Raw genomic sequence first — 24,450 nt, 5'->3', positions numbered from 1 at the left:
GTTTTATCGCAACCTATAGAAATAGACAAAAAAAGGAAAGGCGGCGGTATTGGATCTTATATACGTGATAATCTCAACTTCAAGCGCCGAAAGGACACCGAAAGGCTGCAATCGGACTTTGAGAACTTATGGCTGGAATTCGAAGGTCGGAATAAGAACAGCAAGTTACTTGTAGGGACGATCTATAGGTCTAATCCGATAATGGACACCAGTGACTGGCTCTGCTCGTATCAAGAAATGGGCCATTGTTGTGGGTTAAATTCGACTTCACAAGTTCAAACAAAAGCCTTTTGTTGTTTGTTGTGCTGAGGGAATTGTGCCGAGAGTTGGCGAAGATTAATTTCAAATCGTCGCAAAATTGTCGGTGTGTAGAATTAGCGGCACCAGGGGAGAGAGGTTAGGAAAGTCGCTCATGAAGGTGCTGTTCGAACAGGGGTACCCAAAGGAGAAAATGCCCTCCTTCACTATGCATGGTGTCTCAGTGTAATTTTGAACAGCTTTTAAAGGTATTCAATGTGGACAGAAGCGTAAATATTCCGTAGTGTAACATGTCTTTAGCGTTTTTTTCCTTCGAGTTACATACCAAATAGCCCTTTTGGAAGAATGTAATAAGTCTTATTCATTATTGTTATTAACCCCAAACAAGAAACCTGGAAATGCTGAATTCTTTATACTTTACCTTGGTTAGTTGATACATAGTTAGTAGAGGGGACTATGGTTGAAAATAGCGCGCAGCACAAAGCCGCAAAACTAGCAGCTTTTATCGATTTTTTCCCTTGGTCAAGAGTTGTGAATTTTAAAACTAACTTGCCTTACTCGTAGAAGAAGAAAGAAAAGAAAAAGCTTCATGTATGAAATCTTGCACTTTGGACTGCAATTTTCATCGGATTAGATTGAAAAAAAGGATCAAATGAATGTGGTCATTCTAAAACAATGAAAGCATTGGTTGCCAGCGCGGCTCTCTTACCAAAGAAGCGCCAATCTTGATACTATCACGCTTTCACTCTCGTAACGCAAAGAAAAGAGAAGAAGATTTTCTGTTCGGGAAAACACCACTTAGGAATTAAAAAAACGCTCAGCTGAAGTGGTTAGATTGAAAAATGATATTTAAAGGTTAATGTTCTAATTTAGTCTTGCAGCGAGAACACTGGCGGCGCGCTCGGCTTTTAACAAAGAGGTGATAGTTTTAAAAACTATCTAGTTTTACTAGATAACAAAATAGAAGAAAATATTGGCTTTTGGGAAAATAATTCTTAGGAATGAAGAGTAACGCCAAGTTTAATTGCTGGACTGAAAAAAAATCAGTGATATTTGAGGCTTGTCGTTCTACTTTACTCTTCCAGTGAAAACACTGGAGGCGCGCTCGGCTTCTAACAAAGAGGTTATAGTTTTACTATATAGTTTTACCTGCTCCCAGTTGGCTTGTTAGCTCAATTGGTAGAGCGCTGCACTAGTATCGCAGAGGTCAGTGGTTCGAATCCCATACAGGCCTGATTTTTTCAGGTCTGATTTTCGCTATTGCTTAAATAGCGATATCTACTGCGAGGATCGTGCATCATATGTATCTAATACCGCAGTTCAAAATATGTGAACTTCATATATTTCATTGTATCTCACTGGGGGATGTTGGCGACTCCGTCCCTTTCAAGCTACGCGAGGTAACCCATGTAGAGGTCTTACGTGAAATCAAATTACTAAGAACAGACAGTTCAACAGGTCCAGATAATATACCAGTGAATTTTTTGAAACCAGTTGCGGAGCTGTTCGCAGGTCCCCTCACACATATAATTAACTGCTGTATCAGAAATAATTATTTCCCTATTGACTGGAAGGTGGCACGAGTCTCACCAATACCAAAGATAGATCAACCAATGGCTAAACATGACTATCGATCTGTATCCATCCTCCCAGCCCTGTCGAAAATCTTTGAAAGGCTGGTAGCCCATCAGACAATTGGATTTATTAAAGAAAGAGCACTTTTTGGTGAAAACATCTCAGGATTTAGAAAGAGTCACTCAACGGCCACGACATTACTGGGGATTAGAGACGATATTACACGTGCAATGCGTCGCGACGAAGTAACTTGCAGACTACTCGTAAGCTTTTGACACTGTGAACTTCAAGTCAGTTATTTATAAAATGCACTCAATGGGTTTTTCAAAGGATTTTCTGACCTGGATGACCTCCTATCTTACGGGTAGACAACAGTATGTAATGATAGATGACAAGTGTTCTCGGCGGTTGGAAACGTGCTTCGGAGTCCCTCAAAGATCGATCTTAGGACCGTTAATTGTCAAAATCTATGTAGCAGACCTCCAGAAAAAGTTGAGTTGCAAATGCTTTCAATATGCGGATGATACCACGTTGCTTGACCACTCGAAGCCGCATGAAATAGAGGCGTGCATAAAGGATGCTAATCAGACAATAAGAAGTCTGAGCAGTTACTCTGAATCGTCCAATTTGGCGCTGAATTCAGAAAAAAACGAAATGGATGCTTCTCTCCACAAGACAATTGGCGCGCGCACACTCTTTAAATGATTTTTCTGCAGATGTATACTGCAGTGACACTAAACTTGAGAAAGTCTCAAGCACCAAGCTTTTGGGAGTTTATCTGGATCAGAAGCTAACATGGCAAGAACACATAACGAATCTGTTGTCATCGTGCTACGGTGCCTTAGCAGTACTACGGAAACTAAAAAACTTCGCACCATGCCACATAAGAAAATGACTGGTGGAAAGTCTTATACTCTCTAAACTGGATTATTGTAACGTTGTGTTTAGTCCTCTCCCAGAGTACCAGACCAAACACCTTTAAAGAGTACAGAACACGTGTGCTGGTTTTGTGTTAACTAAATTTGCTGGACTCCAGGATGTTAGAAAGCTAAGTTGACTCAAAATCGAAGAGCGTTTAGAATTTGATATAGCTAAGCTAGCGCACAAGTCATTATGCAATGAGGACTTTCCACTAAAACTCAAGAAACACGTCGTGAATAGATATAGTCTTAGGTCATTAGCTGCACCAAAATCAGAACTTGCCAACAAAATTGAGAAGAGCACTCTACAAGATCAAGCTGCAGAAGCTTCTAATAAGCTTCCTGCGGAGCTGAGGAATTGCAGTGACCATGCACTTTTTTGTATAAATCTTAAGAGACACATACTGACATGCAATGGATAATCTAGTATAGTTTTTATTATTCACTATTTTATCAATTTTGATCGATGGTAAGTCATCTGCTGTAATCAAGTTTATTGTAAACTATACTTTGTTTTATTTTATATCTCAGCAGGTATTTACAGGAATTTAGATTACTTTATCTCAATTGAAAGTGTGTAAAATGGGGTTTTCAGAAAAAAAAAAAAAGCTTGTAAGATTTTATCCCAGAAGATTTCAATACAAAATTCTGAAAAAGCATAGTTTCTGCATCGCTTTCAAAGAAAAAGGAAATTTTCTCCACTGGGTTGTAATATCTTCCTAACAAATGTAAAAAGAGAATATTCCTTATTTCATTTGCAAAATGACCTGAAAATCTGAAAGAAAAAGACAAAAACTGACAGTATTAATGAATTTTCAAAGAGAGCCTCATCCACCCACAAATTTACGAAAGTGAATATACATGAATCTATATTCAGAACATATCATCAACGGGCAGAGTGGAATAAAAATAACACACTAGTAGCCTCAGTCACATCCACAGAACTGTCTAAATCCATCTCCTCTTTTCTGTTTCATTTTCTCCTCGATCTTGTTGTACTTGTTCCTTCCTACAAGGAACACAATAAATATTAACTTTTTCGCAATTGGGATCCAATATTTTGCCAAATAAAACAGGAAAAAGGCAATAATGAACGTTGCGTAGTCAGGAACGCGAACGCATTTCTATGGCAACGCGACATATGAAATCAGTACCATCTCGATCCTCACCCGAGTATTTTGGCGTCGCTTAACCTAAAATCGCTCATAAAGCTGCTTTTCACTCTCATATGTGAATCTATGGATAAATTTCATGAAACTGGCCAGAAATCAGAACTATGAAGGCAACCAGAGGAGTATTTTATCGCATTTGAAGACCAGATTTTCAATTACCATCACCACGCGGTCGAAAGTTTATAAATCACTTACCCGAATATTTTAGCGTCGCTTCACCTGAAATTGCTCATAAAGCCGCCAAGAAATCAGACGTACGAATGCAACCAGAAGAGTATTTTCTCGCCATGATTTGAAGACCAGATTTTCAATTAGCATAACCACGAGGTCGAAAGTATATATATCACTTACCTTGAAATTCCGCTCTAGTAATCCAGTTCTCGGTCAAGTTCACTTTCTTCGTCAAGAGACATTCCCAAATAATCTTCAGCTCCATTAAATATTATTTCTAAAGCCTCTTCAACAGAGTAACTCGGCGATCTCGGTCTCTTCGCTGCAGTCGCCATCGCTCGATCGATCACAACTTACACTTGGTTTGAAAAAAATTCGTCATGTACGCTGAATTAAGCATCTTCCCTACAATTCGGCCAGTTTACTTCCTGTGTGCCAAATTTGGCGTCAAACTGAAGTTACGCAATTTTTCGATAATTTTATACTCTTATGGGGTCAGAAATGACCCCATAGGAATAGCGGCGGATAGAAAAACATTACGACATTCATAACATTTACCAGGACTCCATCCACGAGCGATGATAAATTGATCTCTATCATTTGAAAGGCTATGGAGTCGCATTACAAGACTAACCAGGACCCCAATAACTGGCGATGACAAGTTGATCTCCATCTGTTTGACAAGTTTTCACACATTCTCAACAGACCCGGGGAAATTACGCTGCGGGAGATGATACTTGCAGCAAAAGCCATATGCGTCCTCTCATGAGGACAGTCAGTTGTCCAAATTTGGGAATAGTAACACACAATAACAGAAACTCGCTGATGAGTAGTAGCGAGGACAAAAAATCTAAGTAGTGTTGTGAAAAACTAATGGTCTCTGAGTTCAGAACATTCGTCTGGGAATCCTTCTCGAGCCTACACTGTCTTAGCTTGGAATAAAAGAGAAATACAGTAGCTATAGGCCTCAACTGAATCGTTCATTTGATCAACACGCTATTAAAGGACAGATTCATTGAAACGTTTCCATGATTCTTTACAAGGTTAAAAAGGTCACTGCAACACATTTAGCAGAAATGCGAGTCTTGATTGTCGGAAATTAGAACAAGTTAACTTGACTTCAAAAGCATATGTATGTCAGTATTTGATTTTTATAAAAGCATAACGCAATGGAATGCTTTCCTTGATGTAACCTCGACGGCGCATTATAGTGAATTGCGAAAGCGACTGGCCAGCAGGTGATAGGCAAAATCGTCTTCTCTCGACTTGCGAAAGGACCTCGAGAGGAAAGTTTTCTCACAAATTTCGAGTAAAGACTTTTTGTTCTGAAATTTATATAGATCTTAGCATAAGAAAACAAAACAAGAATATAAAGACTTTTAAGCAAAGTTTAAAGGCCGAAGCACCGACGACAAAATTTAATTTTGATAGCACCCGTGCACTATTTGCATTCGTGTTCCAACTTTGCACTCGTGTTGCATTAAAAATGCCCTCGCTTTCAATAAATCAATCCTGCATTACTTTTCCATGCTCCGTTATCTTGATTAAAACAACCATAAGAGTATTGTTGTACATTGAGAGAAGTTTTGTGGATAGCTAATGCAATGTAAGGCTTCAGGTTCTTTGAAGCTAGAAATATTCCCTCGTCAAAGATATTCTCTTCTTATTAATTTTTCCCTTGGCGATCCTTTATTAACACATTGTGGAGTTCCTTAGTTAAACATTACATTATTGGAGAACTCGAGGGATAACTCATTACACGACGTTTAAGAAAAAGTATCTGTGTGAATCAAGCATCTTGGGAAATGAAAACTTTCAATCCCCCTTCAAGTTTTGCATGCAGTTACTAACTGCATGCAAATTTTGAAGGGGGGGTTGAGAATTTAATTTTCCAAGATGCTTGATTCTTTCAAAGATGTGTTCTTGAAAGCTAAATAAGACCGATTATGATGTTTCATAATAATAACTTGTCAATTTTGGTAGTTTCAAATCGCACAATTCAGGATCGCGACAACTGCTTAATTTTTGTAGAACTAAATATTTTATCTTTGCCTTTGTTCGGCGAAACTTTAGAGGGAACGGAGAAAGTTGTTTTCTAAAGTTAATTATCATTTTCACGTGAAATAAACTGTTATTTCGTAACCATAGCTACTGTAAAGTTATAAAAGAAAGCACCTTTAATTCAAAAGCGGTGAGGAGACAACGAGCTTTGCATATTGAGAGGTAAGAGCTGATCATATCAAATAAACCGATGGATGACTTGAGTAAAACATTTACTAGAAAAAAGGCTGATAGTTTCGAAAGAAACTGTTTGGGGCGGCGTCGGTGGGAGTAACGAAATAATTTGGATATATCAACAAAGTTGAAATGGTAAATTTGCCACCGTAATGATTACAAAAGCTGACGTTTCGAGCGTTAGCTCTTCGTCGGAGCGAAAAGTTCTATTTTTCGCGAATTGAATTTTAACCGTAAGTCCTTAACTCCTCAATACTGTAATGGGTCCGTGTTGGCAAAAAGGTCTCAAAGATTCCGATTTCAATATTAAAACGAAGAGTTTAATGACATGTTTGGGTGGTCTTCAGGAGATATCCATGGATTGTTCCCAGCGGAAGTAGTATTGTTATTGCTGCCAACGTATTTTAAACGTTTTTCCAGTTTCGTTTCATTACTTGCATTACTTGAGCGCCTAGGCAAAAGAGATGCAACTTTTTAAAGAGTAAGATCAAAGATACAACATGTCAAAAATAACATACAGGATGATTTATAACATACAAGATGGAAGACATCACATTATTCAGCATTTCTAGCATTTTCTTTTCTATGATTAAAATGAAAGATTCAAATGAGGCTTTGAACTACTCTTCCCCTTTCTTATCCTAAGCTTTTGCCAATCTACGGCATAGTTACCGGGAAATACAAAGAAAACATTCCGCCATGAGCGCTATAAAAACAATAAAGGTGATAAGAATAGTTAGAATGTATAATAAGGACAATGAGTTCGCCAAATGTTGGAGGTTAACACACAATAGCATAGAAAATCGCTAATAAGTAGTAGCGAGAACAAAATTTCTCAGTAGTGTTGATAAAGAAAAACGAATATCTCTGAGTTCATAACATTCTTCCCGGGAGTCATGCTCGAGCTTACACTGTCTTGACTTCGAATAAAGAGAAACACTTAGCTAAGGCTTAAATCGAATCGTTCGTTTAATCAACATGCGATTAAAGGACAGATTCATAAAAACATTTCTATGATTCTTTCCTGGGTTAAAAAGTTCATTGCAACATATTTAGCAGAATTATGAGTCTAAATTGTCGGATAGGTCAACTTGACTTCATTTGAAGCATTCTTATGTAAGTATTTCATTTTCATAATACTATGACGCAATTGATTGCTTTCCTTAATGCAACCTTGCCGGCGCACTAGAGTGAATATGCGAAAGCGACTGGCAAGCAGGTGATAGACAAAATAATCTGCTAATTTCTCGACTTGAAAAAGGACCTTGAAAGGGAAGCTGAATGAGTTTGCTCACAAGTTTCGAGTATAGGTTTTTTTTCTTAAATCTATATAGTTTTTAGCATAAGAAAAATAAAACAAGACTATAAAAACAGTTTAGCAAAATTTAAAAAGCCACCACAGATAGTTAAGACAGTCAAAATTTTGAAAGTTCCAGCGCACTATTTGTAATTTGCAGTCGTGTTACAACTTTGCACTCTTGTTGCATGAAAAGTGCGCTCGTTTTCAGTCAATCAAAGGTGCGTTACTTTTCCATGTACAGTTTTCCTGAATAAAACAACCATAAGAGTATTCTATTACGTTAAGAGCAGTTTTTTGGATAGGTAATGACGCGTAAGGCTTGAGGTTCCTTGAAGGTTAATATATTCCCTTGTCAAAGAAATTATTTTCTTATGAATTTTTCCATTAGCAATCCTTTATTAACAAATTGTGGAGTTCCTTAGTTAAACACTTCACTATTGAAGAACTCGAGGAATAACTCATTACACGACGTTTAAAAGCTAATTTAGACCGATCATGATGTTTCGCAATAATAACTTGTCAACTTTGGCAGTTTTATATCGCACAATTCAGGATCGTGATGACAACTGTTTAGAACTAAGTAGTTCATCTTAATTTGCCATTGTTCAGTGAAACTTTGGAGGGAACGGAGGAAGTTCTTTTTCGCTTGAAACCAACTGTTTTCTCGTAACTATAGCTTCTGTAAAGTTAGGTGATGAGACAGTGAACTTTGCATCTTAAGAGGTAAGAGGTAAGAGATGATCATATCTGATACACCAATGGGTGATTTGAGTAAAAATATTCCCCAAATTTCTATCCTTCACGAATTATAATTTACACGTAACTCCTTATTTTCTGTATACTAAAAGCATGAAGTTGGCCTATCTCTCAAAGAAGGCTAGGGTACAATATTGTCAGCGAATTAAGTACGAGTTTTTTGCATAAAAACAGATAATGAATTCTAAGAATTAATTTCTGCTCTATTATGGCTTTGCTACCAGCACCTTTACATGATTATTTATGTGTAATATATAGATTTATTTTCTTTTTAATTTTTCCATTAGCAATCCTATATTAACAAATTGTGGAGTTCCTTAGTTAAACACTACACTATTTAAGAACTCGAGGGATAACTCATTACACGACGTTTAAAAGCTAATTTAGACCGATCATGATGTTTCGCAATAATAACTTGCCAACTTTGGCAGTTTTAAAGAATTAATTTTTGCTCTATTATGGCTTTGCTACCAGTACCTTTATGGTATTATTTATGTGTAATATATAGATTTAGCCAGGCCTAAAAACGGAGCTCCCAATAGGTGAAAACTTGGCGATTAAACCCTTTCACACTTACGTGTAACACGTGCCTGTGAGATGTCACAATTTTGGAGAAACCTAGAAAGCAAACACAATGCGCAGTAATTTTTTAAAAATCATCTTTTCCAGAAAACAAGCTCCAGCGAAAGAAGACTAATTTAAGAACTTATTTCAGACGAAAAAAGCAATAGGTGCATATTACATTTTAACTAAAAATTAACAAACGGTAAACACCACAGCGTACACTATTAAGTTATGGATGCCCGCGGGAGGTTGCTAAGCACGAAAAAAGCGTAAGAGTCGCGCGAGGCGATAGCCGAGAGCGACTCTAGCTTCTTGAGTGCTTATCAAACCTCCCAAGTGCATCCATAACTCAATAGTGTACGCTATGGTGTTTACCATTTGTTTTATAACATAACATTGATACATCGTAGCTAAAGAGTTCCCTTTTATTTAACAAATCTTACGTGACCAGAAAATACAAGCGCGCGCGGAGAAATTGCCTTTGCATTTGTTCACGTCAGCAGCGTACACCCATGGGCAATTGGGGGAGGCTGAATTTACCAATCAGAGCGCGCGCTTTACTTTGATTTTGTTATAAATCAAGATGAAAGATAAAAATTGCTAAATATTTTCGCATGCGGTGCAAATGGGCATAATTCAAATTGGAATACGCGAATTTGTCCGTGAGTGAAGAGATCTCAAGTTCCATGAAATCTATCAATAGGAAGCAAGACTAAAATGGCCAAGAAATATTTCAGGACGACGGATTTATTCAAAACAGTTCTTGATTTGCTGTTATAAGCGAAAAACGTACGAATTGCTTACGTGTACAAAGCCCACGCGGTAAAATTCATCATGCTTAGATCGTTGACTAGCCTTCAAAGCCAGAAATTGCGCAGCGTTATGTTAAAAATTCTGAAAAAACTTTGATTTGGCGCAAAATCTTCTATTAAACAACACTTTTTGAACACATCGTTACTCGAAGAAAATATTTACCGGGCCATCGAATCGTCAAGTTGTCGCTAGGCCCTGCTTGAAGTCCGAAAGTGCGGTTTTTACTTTACGTCTCTAATTCGCATCGCCTTAGAGAATCGTAGCGTCGTTGACTCGAGAGCTTATTCTGTCATCTTTAAGACCTTGATATCCATTATTTTCGAAGCAGAGTATTCTATAGTAAATTAATGGCGAAATTTTTGGATTGTAATAATTAATCTGCTCCACGCGCGCTTCGCGCGCCTGGGAGCCCCGCTAATATGAAAGCTCTTGAAAACAATATGTTGCTCTGCCTACATAAAAACGAATTTATAAAGAATGAATAAATAATTACCAAAAAGACGTTCAAGTGTCAGCCACATCTAAGATTTGAAAATATTATGATTAGACAAAGAATTTCGAAATAAATTATAGTCAAGTGCGAAAGGATTTCTTGTCATAGTTTCCGAGCTGCTGTTTGGTCCTAATTCCCTTTTTTTTTTTTTTTTTCGTGGTCAAGAAGACTAGTTTATTTCTTCCAAAGTTATCTCTCTATAAGAATCGTTTTCACTTCGCAATTGGAACCAACGTTTCTGGATAGAGATTTTTCATGCTTGTATATGCATTATTCTGAGGTTATTAATTCCACATAAGCCCGTAAGATTATAATTCAAACGCAACGAATATATGAAATTCATATTTCTGAACTGCGGTTATAGAAACGTAATTGTACACGATCCTCGCAGTAAAGAGCACTATTTTAGCAATAGTGAAAATCAGACCTGAAAAAATTCAGGCCTGCACGACCTGAATTAATTTGATGACCTGCTCCCAGTTCGCTTTTTAGCTCAATTGGTAGAGTGCTACACTAGTATCGCAGAGGTCAGTGGTTCGAATCCCGTACAGGCCGGAATTTTTCAGGTCTGACTTTCATTATTGCTTATAATTGCTCTGTACTGCGAGGATCGTTTCTATAACCGCAGTTCAGAAATATAAATTTCATATATTCACATCAAAGTTACTAAAACCGAAAAATCATTTTATCGAATAAAGCTCTGAGAGGGTTCTACTGATCTTCCTGGACGTTTAATTTGGCATTTCATAGAGCATTGTGCAAATTTTGCCATTACAATCTAATCTACTGAGTAGTTTTAGAAATCTGAAAGCAAAATCTTAATGCCGCTGGGTGTAGTATGATTGTTATATGTCTTCATCTGATACGCTATTAGTTTTGTTGAGAGAAAAATGGGTTTTTATTTATCAAAGTAAACTCCTAAGAAGTCCTATACTCAACTTGTATCTTCAGACTCATCACAAACAAAGAAGTATGTATTGGATATTCCGCCATTTAAGATTCGCCCTTTTCGCTTCTGCCGTGGAGTTTGTCACAGCTAATGACCAATGCAGTACAGAAGGAAACATACAAGGAATGGCTCTCAAGCGCTCTGTCTTCAAAAGATGGTCAGTGGCAGCTCCTCACCTCTGCGATGTCAAATGTGGACAAGAGATCACGTGCCAAAGCTATAACTACAATCGAAAATACCAAATATGTGAACTAAATAACCGCACCAAGGAGGCGAGACCAGGGAATTTTCTTTCAGCCCCAGGATGGTTTTACATTAGGAGACTTAACGGCAGAGGTAAGAAATCAAAAGTCTATCTATCTATGCAATTTATATTTCTTTCATTCTTCTCTATCCTCGGCCGACCCAATTCCTGTCACCTGATAAAACTAAGAATATGAAGACAATGGAAAACCCATCTTTCTTACAGCTCCCTTAGGTTCTATTCCTGAATTACCAGCGCTGTCTTGTCACGAAATAAAGGCGAGTGAAGGTAAACACACTGTAAGCAGCAAGTATTGGCTGGCGAATGGGAAGGCAGTACTAATTTACTGTGATATGGTTAACGAAGGTAGGTCCGATAAGTTTTTAGTTTGAGTTATCTTATTTTGTAAAGAGTTATCAGTATCAAGAAAACTATACATATAAATAATGCTATTATTAATGTCATTATCAAAATGTTTGGTTTGAATCATGATGAGTTCCAGCATGGCTGCCTCTCGTAAGTTGTTCTAACTTAGTCACCGTTTCTCCTTCTGAACTCCAGATATGGATGAATGTAAATATAATATCAGTGACTGCGACGTGAATGCAAACTGTACCAACACGTACGGTTCTTACAAATGCACCTGTAAATCGGGACACACTGGCGATGGACACTCATGTTCAGGTGACTTTAAATCTGATTTAGTTGATGTTTTCCGAAGAACTGCTCTAACATTTGTGTGTGTGTGTGTGTGTATGTGTGTGTGTGTGTGTGTGTGTGTGTGTGTGTGTATGTGCGTGTGTATGTGTATGTGTGTGTGTGTTAATCTTCTCATACCCTTATACAGAATTACCCATGCATGTTTTGTACAGTTACCATGACTATATCTGGCTTGTTTGAAAGCTGTTATGTTTATAGATTAAAAAATATGTATATCTGTGCTGAGATATACGAAAAACAGATTGTATACTTGTACTTGTTACCCTAGATATACTAGAAATGGACGAAGCGGTACATGTTCTAGTTGACTTTCTTTTTAACCCCTCTTATAAGAAAGAAAATTTGTATCATCTTGCGAGACTTGTTTTGGGCGTAGGCCTGAGGACAATGTTGAAAATGACACGACTGTATAAAATAAACATTTAATGTCAAAAATATTTTTGACACAGATCTATTAACTATATATGTGTGTTTGTTCAGGAAAGAAACAAATAAACTACGCTTTCATCCTGACAAGCCTGTTTCGTGGTTTCCCAATCATCAGGGGATTTAATATGAATATTCTTTACCATCGCTTCCTATATACAAAATAATTTACATAATAAGACTATTAAACATAAATCTAATCTATGCGGTGCGAAGTTTAATAGTTCATCTGTTGCGTAGTAGGGCTTTGCTTGTAGCTATGGCAGCAAGAAGACACGAGTTCATTACGTTTGTTGAGTGTAGAAAGTTTCGGTCGGTAAATGATTAGAAATTTTTCCTTTAGGCAGAGGTTGCATCTTTTTCTTGAGATGTTGTCCGGTGAATGCCAAGACAGGATACGCCATGAAATACAGTGTTAGATGTTGTTGTCTTTGAGAGTCCTGATGTACTTGCTTAGTTTATAATGATAATAATAATTTAATATTTACATTGCGCAAATTAGCATGTGGATATGATCAAAGGCGCATCACAACACTTTTCGGGGGACTTTGGCCAGACTGCATCAGCAGTGTACAAAAAATCGAAGGAAACTTATTTCAAGATGCCCCCTCCTCCCAATTCCCAGTAAACAGGCCAGACCACATCACAGTAATCTTGTGAGTGGGTTCTTTAACGTCCCCTGCCTAACCAAATTAACTAATTAATAGATGCAGTTAATAGTTCAGTTGAGTTTCTGTGTTTAGAGTGGCGGAATGAGGGTGGAATGATGTGAATGGTTTCGGAATCTTGTTTTGAAGTCGTTTTCCGTAAGTCTGATGTATGTTTCTGTTGTGTTGTCGTTGCGTGTGACTGTAGCTTGGTAGATGACTAATGATTCTAAGCAGTTTCCTTCAAGTGGGCATGTGTTCTTTTGTCGGCAGTTGCATGTCTTCTTGTCTTGAGTGGTGTTAGGGTTAGCTGTGGCGGTGTCGTTGGCTTGCATGCGTGTATCACTTTAGAATCTTCTTATTGTAGTAATCAATTATCTGTTTGGCGTTATTCATGCAGCTGTAACTTATTTTTATGGTGTTTCGGTTGAAGATTATTCGGAATTTGTGATCTTTAGGGAAGTGCTTGTCTATTAGGGCGAGGAGCTTGTATCCGATGTTGGTGCTGGTGTTTTTGCTAAATGGAGGGTTGTACCAGATGATGTTGTTGCGTTGTCTGTTTTTCCGTCTATTTGTTGTTGGAGGTTCATACTGTAGTGTGTAGTGGTATCCGCTGCCGTCGAGTGCTTTCTGAAATGGAGGGACGGCTTGATCAAAGGATGCTTTGTCGGAAGATAGGGATGAAAGGCGTTTGTTGATGCCGGTTGGAATGTTCTTTGTAGTGATGGTCGGGTGGTTGCTCTCGCGGTGGACGTATTGAAGTTCAGTGTCAGGTTTAGTGAAGGGCTGATAGGTGCTTTGGTTGAGGTTAACTGTGACGTCTAGGAAGTTAATGTTTATTTTGTTAGCCTCTCCAGCAGGTTGTATATTTTAAGAATATATAAATAATATGGCTACTCGTTTGAGAATTTGGAGTTACTTTTTCAAAGTTTGATTCTTTCAGTTTTTACGTATGCTATTGAGGTCTGGGGGTGCGCTTTTTATAGTAAATATTTAAGTAGAATTGATAAGCTCTTCGCCAGGTGTTATAAGCTGGATTACTGTTTAAAGCAGCACAGTATCTTGTATATCCGTCGTAATAGAGATAAGAAATTATGGCAAAGGATCTCTTCCACCAACACTGCGTTGAACGATCTCTTACTTCCCCAGAGAACACGGCAGTTGAGAACTAGGTCGCACAATTATATTTTACCTAAGGTTAAGACAAGCCTTTTAGATCAGTTTTTTTTAATAGATGTCTTTTCAATAGTAATTAATACCTTTTCCTTTTCCTTATTCATTCTATTCATGTTAATTGTTGCACTTCCGTTTGCACAATAATTCTTAATAAAGACCTTTATTATTATTATAAAGATCTTTATTATTATTATAAAGACCTTTATTATTATTATGAAGACCTTTATTATTATTATAAAGACCTTTATTATTATTATTACTATTATCATTATTATAAAGACCTTTATTATTATTCTATGGTGATGCCTAGTCCGTTATTATTAAAGATGCGACATATTTCTTTCTTGGTGTTCTCTGTGTCTCTGGGTGAAGCGTTAGTAATGGCTAGTCCGTCGTCTCGGTAAGGTCCTACGTTAAAGTTAAGGTGCTGGAGTTCAGATAGGAGGAAGCTTCCGACGAGTTCACATGTATCGGCGACGTCGAAGCTTTCCATGGTGACGTCGATTGTCGTGTTGCCTTTCTATTACCAGGGTTGGTTCTTGTGGATAAGGATGGAGCTTTTAGCTGGATTATATTGTTTCTTTCCTCGGCGGTGATGTTATCCTAGTTAGAGGCGATGTCGAGTGCTTTGTTAAGGAGGCCTTGGCTGATGGAGGGGTAGAAGTCTTCAATGTCAAAGCAAATGAAGCTGGAGTGTTGATGGTTTTGAGCAGATTTGAACCAGTGAATTACGGATGCGGTGTTTTTCCATTGGTTGAAGTTGGATGTTTTTTGCGATGTTGCTATTCATACGGTCGAGGATGCCTTTGCTGACTTTGCCATATCTTGACGAGCTCCTAAGGGCAGTCAAATTATAAACACTGGTTTGTGATGCATGAAAAATGCGGCAATCTGTGATATTGTCGATTTATGGTAGGTATCACGTACCAATCAGATTGCCTCAATTTTCATTTAACGCAAACCAATCAAATTGCCGCATTAGGTATGTATCACTTTCCGGTCAAATCACAGCCATAGGGTGTGCTTATACCAATCAGAGCGCCGTCCCTTATACCACTGTCAGCAAATTAGGTTACCACGATACGTTGCAATGGAATCAACCCAACATTGACACACACCAAGAATGACATTTTTAGCCGTCGTTTATAATCTGACTAGCCTTAAGGACTCGTCAAGATACGACACAACCTATAAAAATACTCAATGGTACTACACAACCAAACGTTAATTAAGATATATCTATCACACTTTGTATCAGTTCCCCTGAAAACCTGTGATCCTCCCAACACCCCCTCCCCCTCCGATAGAAAATGACTGGCCCCCAAACATGATTTCACGTAATGCACTTTGAGTAAGCTTTCAGTCCTTTCGAATATCACAGGTCATCCAATCAGAACATACCTGCAAAAGCTTTTATCAACTTTTTTTTTAAATTTAATTATTTACGGAAAGAATTTGTTTCTACAAATCCACAACTGTGACGTCAACGCTGTGTGCAACAATACCCAAGGTTCTTTTAACTGCTGCTGCAAGGTTGGGTTTAATGGCGATGGCAAAAAATGCACAGCTGACTATGAAATCTGTCCAACTGAATTGCTCCAAGCATCGAAAATAGTTCGTTTGCCTAAATTTGCTTAATTTTGACGAGCGTATCAAGAACATCAACGATTTTCATAAGAAAGCTGTTTATAGTAATGTGCTGATGGATCCGGGTCGGCTGCTAATGTGTCATTTGTCACGCTTTGCATCCATCGCAGTGTTCATTTCATTATGCTTTTCGTGTGTAGGCTGCTATTACTGTTGTGGTGAGCGTGGTGTTACATAGTTGCTAAAATATTAATAGAATCGAGGAAGTTTCTAGAACACTTAGCCATGCTGACTCATTAAAAACTTTTAAGGGAACTTTCTAGAACCGCTGGCTAGCATATTTTCGTCATGATGTGATAGTAGTGTAAACTTACTAAAAATAGCAGAATTACAGATCTCTAGAACATTCTGGAACTTTTTTAAAAGATACATAAGAAGTCGCGATAGGTTAAAGTTAGAGACTTTTTTCAGTGAGTTAGTGTTACTACGAGGAGCTCAGAGGAGCGAGAGCCGGATAGAGTTGTTAGAATTAAATACTGGAATCGTCAGCCGTGTGGAAGGCTGCCTTGGAAAAGTGTTGTCGATATTGACAAGCGACAAGGATCTTTAAAGAGAGCCTTGAGTTGTGCAGTAGTGCACTGAGATTGAAGTTATAGTATTTATAGAGGGCTCTAAGTTAAGGGGATAGTTATTGTATAGATATTAATGTCGCTCCGTAGCTAAGTTAAGAGGATAGCTATTGTATTAGCCATAGTTAGTAGCTATTGGTATCGCTCCGTAGTTACTACGTCAGTCAATGACGTAGTTGAGTTAGTACAAGTTGTATCTTTCTGGCGGTTGAGAAAATACCGTAGCATTACCTGTCATCAAACGATCTACGAGTCGTGGACGAAAAGTTGTGTTTTTTTAGTTTTAGTTGCATTACCTTATTTTTGTGTGGAGGTCAGTCAAGTTTACAATTTTTTTTTAAATACAGTTACATTTTACATCTGTAATCATTGCCTGCATCACGCACGTCTCGCGCCCTTTTTTTGTCTTAGAAGACGCGTTTCCTTTCTTGATGATGTGCCGGTTAATTAATTTGTTTTAAGACTTTTTAGCTGCGGATTGGTCGTTTCAGTGTAAATTAAATAATAAAGATTATTTGACGTGGGCGCTTTCAGTGATATTTGACACACACCAAGAATGACAGTTTTACTTGTCGTTTATAATTTGACTCGCCCTACGGGCTTGTCAAAATACGGCACAACCCGTAAAAATACTCAGCGATAGTACACAACAAAACATCAAATATGTATCACATTTGGAGCCATTCCCACTGAAAAAAATGCGATCCTCTCAACGCCACCCCCATCCCCCTTCGATAGAAAATAAGTAGCCCCAAACCACCATTGCACGTAATGCACTTTCAGTGAGCTTTCAGTCCTGTTGAGTATCACTGGTCGTCCAATCAGAACATACCTGTAAAAGCTTATATCAATTTTTTTTTATTTCAGTATTAACGAAAAGAATTTGTTCCTGCAGATGTAGACGAGTGTACCCCCAATACCCACAACTGCGACATTAATGCCAAGTGCAACAATACCGAAGGTTCCTTCAACTGCAGCTGCAAGGTTGGGTTTAATGGCGATGGCAGAAAATGCACAGTTAACTATGAAATGCGTCCATCTGTTCCAAGCATCGAAATCAGTTTGTTTATATTTGCCTAAACTTGACGAGCGTATCAAGAACATCGACGATTTTCATAACAAAGCGGTGTATGGTAATGTAGAGGGATCAGTGGGCTGCAAATGTATCATTTATCACGCTTTGCATCCATCGCTGTGTTCATTTTATCACGCGTTTCGTGTTTCGAATGCTACCACCTGTCATCAAACGATTTTACGAGTGGTGGAAGACAAATTGTGTTGGTTTAGTTTTGGTTGTATTACACTATTTGTGTCTGGAGTTCAGTCAAGTTTACAATGCTTTTAAACACAGTTATGTTTTCATTCTACAATCATTCTCAGCATCACGTCACGCACGTCTCGCGCCCTTTTTTGCCTTAGAAGACAGGTGTCTTTCTTGATGATGTGTCTTAATTTGATTTCAGCTAGTTTACTTTTGGATTGGTTGTTTATGTCATTTAAATGATAAACATTATTTGACGTGGGCGCTTTCAGTAATGTTTCAGTATTGTAAAAACTGGCATGTCAAAGTTTAAACGATCAGATTAATTCTTGAATATGCTTTTATCACTATTTCTTTTCAACGGAAAGTATTTGTTTCTTAAGATATAAACGAATGTGCCACCAATGCCCACAATTGTGGTGTCCATGCTCACTGCAACAATACCGAAGGTTCCTTCAACTGCAGTTGCAAAGAAGGGTTTAATGGCGATGGCAAGAACTGTACAGGTAACTATGACATTCGTCTATCTAAAGTTTACCCAGCATAGAACACAGTAGATTCATAATCCTTATTTGTTTGTTTTAGCCTGAACATGACGAGAGCTTGTCTTTTGCTCTCCAAGCACCGTGTATCCACATCGCAATAATTTGCAATAACACAGACAGGTCCTACTTCTGTGAATGGAAAACCGAGTTTAATTTCAGCAAGTGTGAAAAATGATCCGCTCCGTCATTGAAGAAGGTCCTATCCATAATTATATATTTTAAAGAAATAAATCAATAATTCAGTGTAATGTAAGCGCAAAGAGTAGTATGTCGCTCGCACCAATCAGATTGCCGCATTTTTCATGTATCACAAACCAATCATATTGTTGTGGTGTTGACCTTTTTCATGCGATATTGCAGAGAAAAGCAACTCGCATTGCGGTGTTGCGGTGATCTCAAGTCTTACAGTTTACGATAAATGTAATTCAAAACGTCGGTTCTCGGTGAAATAAACCATTTCCGAGATGCAGTTTATTCTTTAAACTTTTGAAAAGTTTGAGGCGTGAGTAGTCCAGTGGTCAGTGCGCTGGACTCTAGGTCAGATGGCCCGGGTTCAAGTCCTGGCTGGGGCTTGACGTTGTGTCCTTAAGCAAGACGCTTCACTCACATTGCTTCGTCTTCTCGGATAGGACGTAAAGCCGGAGGTCCCGTCTCCTGCACCTATCAATTAGTTAATTTCGGCAAGGGACGTTAAAGAACCCACATCACGAGATTACTGTGATGTGGTCTGGCCTGTTTACTGGGAAGGGGGGGAGGGGGCATCTGTAAAAATTTCTCCTTTATTAATTGTAAACTGCCGCCGGCAGTCTGGAAAAGTCCCCCGCACAGTGTTGTAAAGCGCATTAGAGCATTTACATGGAAATGCGCTATAGAAATTGATCTATATTATTAAAAGCTAGATTTTGAAAGACCGATGGTTAACCAGCCTGCAGAGCGAGCGTAATTTTGGGAGAGCGGGTGCTCAGTATTTTTCAGCGAAAAGTGGCCACCATCTCAGATTTTATTGGCAGCCGAAGGCTGGGATGAGAAACCAATTTCGATTAAGTGTGCAACTGACGGTCAAAAATAAGGAGAGGGGCTGGGTGGGGAAGTGAGTATTACGCCTGCCCGAAATCTTCTTTGTTTTGCAATTTGCTGATTGGTGCAATTTTGCTCTATCTGTTAATCGCAAGCCAAATACGTCATTCGGACATTTCGCTCTTGCAGTAAAGAGAGGACATGATCACAGACTACAGATGACGTTGTAACTTTCGATTCCGCTCTTAAGGAAGCATTTAATCTTTCGGAAATTAGCATGTATTGCGCATTAAGATCGAAACGAGAAGCAATTTATACACTGGTATTTTGAAAGGACCTGGGGGCCGTGTTGTCAACTGGCGTTGGGAAAAGCTTGATATTGGAGGTCTTGGTTTGCATTAAGGTACATGAAAACTATTGAAATGTGTGTCAGTCATTTCGTGTTGAAACTCATATGTCCATACTGCTTCCCTTTGTAATTTCTAGATATAAACGAGTGTATCACCAACATCCACCGTTGTCACAAAAGAGAAATTTGTAATAACACAGAAGGCTCCTACTCGTGCGAATGCAAAAGCGAGTTTAACTGCAGTAGGTGTGAAAAATGTTTTCCCTTTCAATTGGAGAAAGTCATATCCATCATTGAGTTATTTTAAACAAGTAAATAAATAAATAAATAACTCTATTCCAGCGTAAAAAATGGTATGTCGCTCGCACCAATCAGATTGCGGCATCTCTCATGTATCACAAACCAATCATATTGCTGCATTATCGTAGATATTACCTACCAATCAGATTACCCAATTCTTCATCGGTCACAAATCAATCAGATTGCAGCATTAGGTATATATCACGTACCAATCAGATGACAGCATCGGGGTATGCTTGCACCAATCAGAATGCCGTCCCTAATGCCAATCAGGGCTGGAAATTAGGGTACCATTATTCGTTGCGACTCAATCAACCTAACACTGACACACACCGAGAACGACATAAACAAGAATTGTGAGCTCATCTACCCAGTGTAATGATTCGTGTCTTTCATGAAGACTTTTTTGCTAAAATCTCTACTGATTAGTCAGGTCATCATGGAAATTTTTCAACCTTTTGCAAGTACTCCTCAATTAATTACAACGCAGACTATCAGCTGAAGGCCTAACAGGAATTTATCACGAGCGCTTTTTATTTGGGTAGCACCACTTCTTGCGGTTCAGGTAAAAGTTGTGCATAAATCATTTTTGATTGTCTTGTTTCTGCCTTATGGTTGCTCTTTTTGCAAAGGTTGAAAACACCACCAAGTTATATTTACCTTCTGTGTAGACTCAAAAACGCTGCAAAGATGTTTTGCTATGTTTCATACCTTACCTAACTTTTTGTGTGTCTTTGCCTGACTACTGCCCTTGTTACCTTTCAATGGGGTGAAAGAAATCCGAACTGTGATTGTGACGCGCCTATAAGCTATCCCTGACGAGTACGACGAGGGAAGCAATTAAACATTTAGCTAACTACTAGTTTATCATCGCTTTTAGAAAATCACTATTGCTAAAATAATAAAAGTGCACTACAATCGAGATATTTCACTTTTTCATGTGTTACAAATGGTTTTCTTCTACTGCACTTTACCTTCCGTTACCTGGAAAAGTATTTCGGAAGTTGGGGGAGGGGGGGGAGTGGGAGGGGAGGAAGAACTTAAATAATTGTTGTTGGGTAAGAGCCACTGGCCTGTTAGAATTCTCACCTTAGTATAGTCTATTTTGTGACCAACTATGGACCCCATCACTTTTAGTCATACTTGCAAAAATTGCAAACTGCGCATTTTCCAATTTTTTAATCCCCAATTATCACAACTTTCGTAAACCTAATGTCCCAAAAATGTTTTTACTTATTAAAGTAAAGCTAATAGCTGCTGTCAGACAAAAAAAGCAGAACAAAAAAGGATTGTTTTCCTTTGATGAGTAACATACGCACTACAGCTGATTGCAAAAAGGTTGTCGGAAAAAGCGCAAGCCATGTTAAAGTATCCGTTTCTTTGCTTCTAAAAGTTTTTCATCGATTAATTATTTATGTTTAAACGGTACTTTCCCACTACAATTTGGTGTTTACTTTTTATTCGCCACTATGGAGCAGACTTTCTCAGATGAAATGCCATTAACAACGTAAATTTTATGACAATCGTGCCTCAATATAGAAAAGAAATTCGCAAGAAACGTTATGCTTCTGTTGGTCAATTTTTCACGCAATTCTAACGCGCTTAGACGTTTTCTTACAAATAAATTTCGCTTTTAATTTTGCTACCTTAGACTTCACACAGGATCGGCTTAAAATACGGAGCTGGTACTTTAATAACCAGCTAGTTTTGAACCCCGGACAAGACGAAACTAATGCTCTTTGGAAGCAAACAAAACAATGCAAGATTGAATGATGATTTTAATCTGTCCCTTTTCGGGAAAGATCTTGTACCTGCAACAACCGCTAAAGACCTCGGTGTAATTATGGATCCAAACTTAACTTTCGGAAATCATATTCTAGAAACAGTTTCTTCGTGCATGTCACGTTTAGCTCAGATCAATAGAGTTAGACAATCTTTTGACAAACAGTCCTTAATTATTGTTTTAAACTCACTTGTTGTTACCTTTGCGGTCCATTTTATTAAAAAAACGTGCCTTTAAAGAACGTGCCGTTAAAGAACTGTTTTACCGTGACTGAGAATACAGCGATCCATACCAGGACTACAACATACGTAACAAGCGACTTCAAAATCTAAAAGCACCGCGAATAAGTCACCTAATATTACGTAACGAAACAACCAGAAATGAAAATAACGAAACGGAATTAAAATGGTAGCCACACTTGCTTTCGGTAAACTATTTTATTGCTCATGCGTTTGGAGTAATACTTCTCAAACAAATTTAAAAATTGTTACAGACAGTCCAGAACTTTGGCTGCCGCATAGTAAGTGGAAGCAGGAAATACGATAACGTGTCCGCAACTTTAAAGGAACTACGCTGGCTGCCAGTGAAGGAGAGTCTTTACTACCGTGATGCCGTAATGTCATTTAAGTGTTTAACTGGATGTGCTCCTGGATATTTATCTACACAATTCATTAGTGTGACGTCACAAATCGTAGAACGCGAAATTATCAAATGCTTAACATACCTCGCTTTAGAACAGTAAGTGGCCAAAGGACCATTTTGTATAGAGCAGTTACATTATGGAATTCCTTATCTAACGATCTTCAACTTTGTGAATCGGTTAATGTGTTTAAACGCCGCCTTAGGTCTCGCCTCTTAGGTAACCTTAGCACTTCCGCTATTTAAGTCATTGCTCTATTTTAAGTCTAATATATAATGTTTAGCTTAATTGCATAATTAATTTTTACCTTAATTGTGTTGCCTCTGAAAATCCTCTTTGGGGAAGTGGTAATAAAGTATGCATGTACGTAAATGTAAACAAAACAAGCCAAAATGTAACATCGTCCAGTTCGAAGCGGCCAAGGACGGATACAAACCGTAAAATAAATGTGTTTACCATACTTACACTTTGATTTCTGTATTATTTATAAATTTGTACATACCATGCATCAGCGCCAAATATTGATTGTGCGTGAACTGCTCTCCGCTGTCTCGAAATGTTCAGTAAGGACTGCGTGACAGACAGACACACAAGTCCTGGGCCGCAATATTGCAAATGAAAGTGTCTTTTACCAGAAACACTAGCACTCTTCCTCTAAATTAATTTCTTTTTTCGTTTGGGAAGTTGAATTATGCACGAATACTTTAGGGGGGATTTTTTCCCTCTATTCGCCCCCCTCCTCTTTTTCATTCTACTGATCTGTTGACATTTTACAGGTTTCATCAAGTAAGCTTTCAAAGCTTATCTAATCAGGGTCTGTAATTTTTTAACTTCTTGACTAGTGCAGGAGCCTGAGTTGTGTATTCGGTTCAAAAGCCGCAGCCGTTGACTACCCTCCGCTGATCTAAATGTTCTGTAGGGATTGCGTGACAAGCAGTAAGGGCACGCGTCTTTATCTTAAACACTAGCACTCTTCCTTCATATTCAATACTATTTGTTAGGGAACCTTAAAATTATGCTTGAATGCTTGTGGGGGATTTTTTTTCCACTGAGTTTACCCCCTCTTCTTTTTCATTCCTGTTTACAAGCGTCTTGGAATCCTGTCGAAACATCAAGCGCTTCGCTCGCAGTAACTGATACGATCACTTTGGCGCTTACGATATACATAGATAAAATGAACTTCTTCCCGTGTGACACACAATCAGAGTACTTCTGCCTCGATTATCTGTACCACGGTGCGCTTTTACAAAGTTGTGTATATGTAATGGCAATCTGTGGCGACTCTGAACTTGTTGAAGGGCCTTGTGGATGCAGTAGTTTGACCCGACAAATGCTTTATGCGAGGCGATAGAACATGCAGAAGAAACGTCGAGTCACCTGAGGTTATACGACTGCTTTGATTCAACTTTGAAAACGGAGGCACATTTTCTTCTCACCAGGGCAGTTAACATCTCAATATTTTTCACGATTTCTTACTAATTACTAACCGCCTCCCTTACTAACCGCCTCCCGGTTAGCTCAATTGGTTAGAGCGCTGGACTGTTGTGCGGGAGGTCGAGGTCGATGGTTCGAGCCCCGGCCGGACCAACACTCAAGGTCTTAAAATAACTGAGGAGAATGCGCTACCTTTCTTTAATAAGAAATGGATAGACACTCTAGTCTTCTCGGATAAGGACGAATAAACCGTAGGTCCCGTCTCCTGCATCTATTAATTAGATAATTTGGTTAGGCAGGGGACGTTAAAGAACCCACTCACGAGATTACTGTGACGTGGTCTGGCCTGTTTACTGGGAATTGGGGGGAGGGGGCATCTTCAAATAAGTTTCCTTAGATTGTTTGTAAACTGCTGATGCAGTCTGGCCAAAGTCCCCCGAACAGTGTTGTGATGCGCATTTCATCATATCGACATGTTAATTTGCG

The 24,450-nt window shown here is 38.4% G+C and overlaps 1 protein-coding gene across 1 annotated transcript in view; it reads left to right on the top strand.

Moving 5' to 3' along the window:
- The window catches only part of LOC111347678 (uncharacterized), a 724,620-nt gene that overhangs the window by 692,341 nt on the left and 7,829 nt on the right, over positions 1-24,450 (top strand). Inside the window, exons 16-17 of the mRNA XM_088749324.1 lie at positions 17,531-17,651; positions 18,278-18,402. Of these exons, the coding sequence (XP_088605450.1) occupies positions 17,531-17,651; positions 18,278-18,402 (246 nt within the window). The remainder of the gene's footprint in view (positions 1-17,530; positions 17,652-18,277; positions 18,403-24,450) is intronic.

The sequence above is a fragment of the Stylophora pistillata genome, chromosome 2 (assembly GCF_964205215.1).
Source record: "Stylophora pistillata chromosome 2, jaStyPist1.2, whole genome shotgun sequence".
NCBI lineage: Eukaryota > Metazoa > Cnidaria > Anthozoa > Scleractinia > Pocilloporidae > Stylophora > Stylophora pistillata.
This window is presented reverse-complemented; position numbering and strand designations above follow the sequence as displayed.